A 2,384-nucleotide genomic window follows, 5' to 3' on the forward strand; every position below is an offset into this window, starting at 1 on the left:
TCCTCCTCCGGGAACTCCTCGAGGCGGAACATACTCACGGGGGCGGCATGGCCGGGCTGGGGGCAAATGTCGAGGGGGTGCGAATCCTAGCAAATCCTAGATCCGCGGATCCCCCGGTCCTGGGAGCTGCCGCAGACGCAGGGATCCTCCCGATCCGAGGAGCTCCCTGCCCTTCTCCCGCTCCCGGGACTCCCCAAGCTCTGGGCTCCCCCCTGGATTTGCGGATTCAACCAGATCCCGGGGCTTCCCCTGCCCTTGGGACCCCCGCAGATCCAGGACCCCCCCAGGCTGCCCGCGCTACCCCGGGTCTCTCGCTCCGTCCGTCCGCGCTGCCCCGAGTTCGGGGTCGCCCCGGCGCTAGGGGAGGGATGAAGAAGGAGAGGGTGGGGCGGGGCGAGGCGCAGCGGACCAATAGCAGCATGTAACGTCACGAGGGAAGCCCCGCCGCTTTGGCGTCACCGGTTGGCTGGGCGGGGGCTCCCCTTGCCCGCACTTAAGGCGGTGACTGCCAGGAGGGGCGTGGTTTTCCAACCCCAAACAATAATGGCCGCGGCCGGGCGGGACTAGGGCTTCGCTTGCCCGCACCTAAGGTGGCGACGGGCGCTCTACCCCTTCTGTGTCTATGACCGTCGTATTCTGGACACCGCCTACACTGTTGGCGCGGTAGCTTCCGTGTGGGTCTACGCACTTTGCGCAGTCGCAGCTGCGTTCGCGGCTGCCGCCCCCTCCCCGGCCTGGGCGGACCCAGGCGTCCGAGGACCTAGACAGGGGGTCTCCGTGCTGGGGCGGGCCCAGGCGACCGAGGGCTGGGGGGCGGGAGGGAAGGCCTCTTTCTTCAGGACCCCGGAGTCCGAGAGCTGGAGGGGAGCCTGGAGACCGCCCCCCCATGGGGAACCCAGCCCCCTCCCCTCCTTAGGGCCCTGGCTGGATGCAGCTGGCTCTGGTGTGGAGCACCAGGAACGCCTGTCCGGGTTCCCAGCCCCCCTCCCCTCCCCCGCCCGAACCAACCCCGCAGGAGCCCAGGCGGCCTGGCCTCAGCCCTCGGACTCGAAACAGAGTCTCTGCGGCCTGGTTCTTTCGGGGCGGGCAGGGAGCCGGTCCCGCACCTGGGATGTCTGCGAGGGTGGGGGTCTTATCCTGCCTTGCAGTGAGGTGGGGGCTGGGCGGGTCTATGGGGCAGGTTGGCACAGGGGTATCTGGGCAGGGGGCTGGGGCCCTGCCGGAAGTGGTGGGGAGGGTGGGGGTGACAGGCTGCGGCTCTGGCCTGGGGCCTGTTGGCAGGTGGGTGTAACGAGAGGAACAGCCTGTGCCCAGCATCGCTCCCCATTACGGAAATGCCCAATAAACGCACTTGCCAAACACCTCCGGCTTCTCGCCTCTTCCTCCTTTCCCCGGCCCTGGTGCTACACCCCAGAGCCAGCCGCATCCAGCCAGGTCCTGTATCCCCCAGCACCCGCCTCAGAGCCAGCCACATCCAGCCGGGCCCTGTATCCCCCAGCACCTGCCTCAGAGCCAGCCGCATCCAGCCAGAGCCCATATCCCTGGCTCCAATGACCCCCCAGAGCCAGTGGCCTCTGTTCTGCTCAGCTGCCAGCGCAGTCCACCCTGGAGCCAGCCGCATGGCAGCCCCGTGTCCCCAGTCTTCTCCACCCCAGAGGCAGCAGCACCGCAGCCAGACCCGTCTCCTTCACCCTGACGCCCCCACTTCCCTCCAGAGGTGGCTGCATCTTAGGCCTGGTTTAAAGGTCCCTTTCCCTTAGGGGCTGAAGGGAAATGGTTGGTACCAGGGAGCACCAGAAAGATGGAGTGGGACAGACGTTGGGACTCAGGAGCATTGTACAGGCCTCCCACCCATTTGGGTGTCTCCTGAGACCCCCTCAGTGGGGCCTGGACAGGCCGAGCTGGAGAAGAGACCCAGGAGTGAGGGACCAGCGCCCGGGTCTGCTCTGATGGTGAGTGGCCCCCAGAGCAGGGCCAACTGGAGCCCACTGCACTCAGCCTGCCCACCCCAGAGCCAGCTGCATCCTGCGCAGACTGAGGCTGCCCCCATACCTGTAGGTCTTTGCCCCCCGGGACACCCCAATAAGTCACCCAGCCCCGTCCCCGACCCCACTCCCCTCCCAGGGAACCGTGGCACCCCAAGTCTAACCCTCCGTCCAAGCCCTGTCCTCATTCCCCTGATCCCAGGCATCCAAGCCCCCCAGACCCCAAGTCTCTGCCAGGGAACCCAGGTGTCCGGGCTCCCCCTTGCCTTGACCTCACCCCTCAGTCCCCAGAGCAGGATGAGAGCCCAGGTTGCCACCCTGACCCCGTATCCTACTCCCTACAGACCCCCTCCCCTCCCAATGAACGCAGGTGTCTGGGCTCCCCCCACCCCCGCTCTC

The 2,384-nt window shown here is 67.3% G+C and overlaps 1 protein-coding gene across 1 annotated transcript in view; it reads right to left on the minus strand.

Moving 5' to 3' along the window:
* The window catches only part of BAD (BCL2 associated agonist of cell death), a 1,412-nt gene extending 830 nt beyond the window's left edge, over nucleotides 1–582 (minus strand). The window contains exons 1-2 of the mRNA XM_025193250.1: nucleotides 302–582; nucleotides 3–56 (exon numbers count right to left, since the gene is read on the minus strand). Coding sequence (XP_025049035.1) covers nucleotides 3–56; nucleotides 302–421 — 174 coding nt within the window. The 5' untranslated portion in view covers nucleotides 422–582. The remainder of the gene's footprint in view (nucleotides 1–2; nucleotides 57–301) is intronic.
* Nucleotides 583–2,384: the final 1,802 nt, after the last annotated feature.

Source organism: Alligator sinensis, unplaced genomic scaffold (assembly GCF_000455745.1).
Source record: "Alligator sinensis unplaced genomic scaffold, ASM45574v1 scaffold1860_2, whole genome shotgun sequence".
NCBI classification, from domain to species: domain Eukaryota; kingdom Metazoa; phylum Chordata; order Crocodylia; family Alligatoridae; genus Alligator; species Alligator sinensis.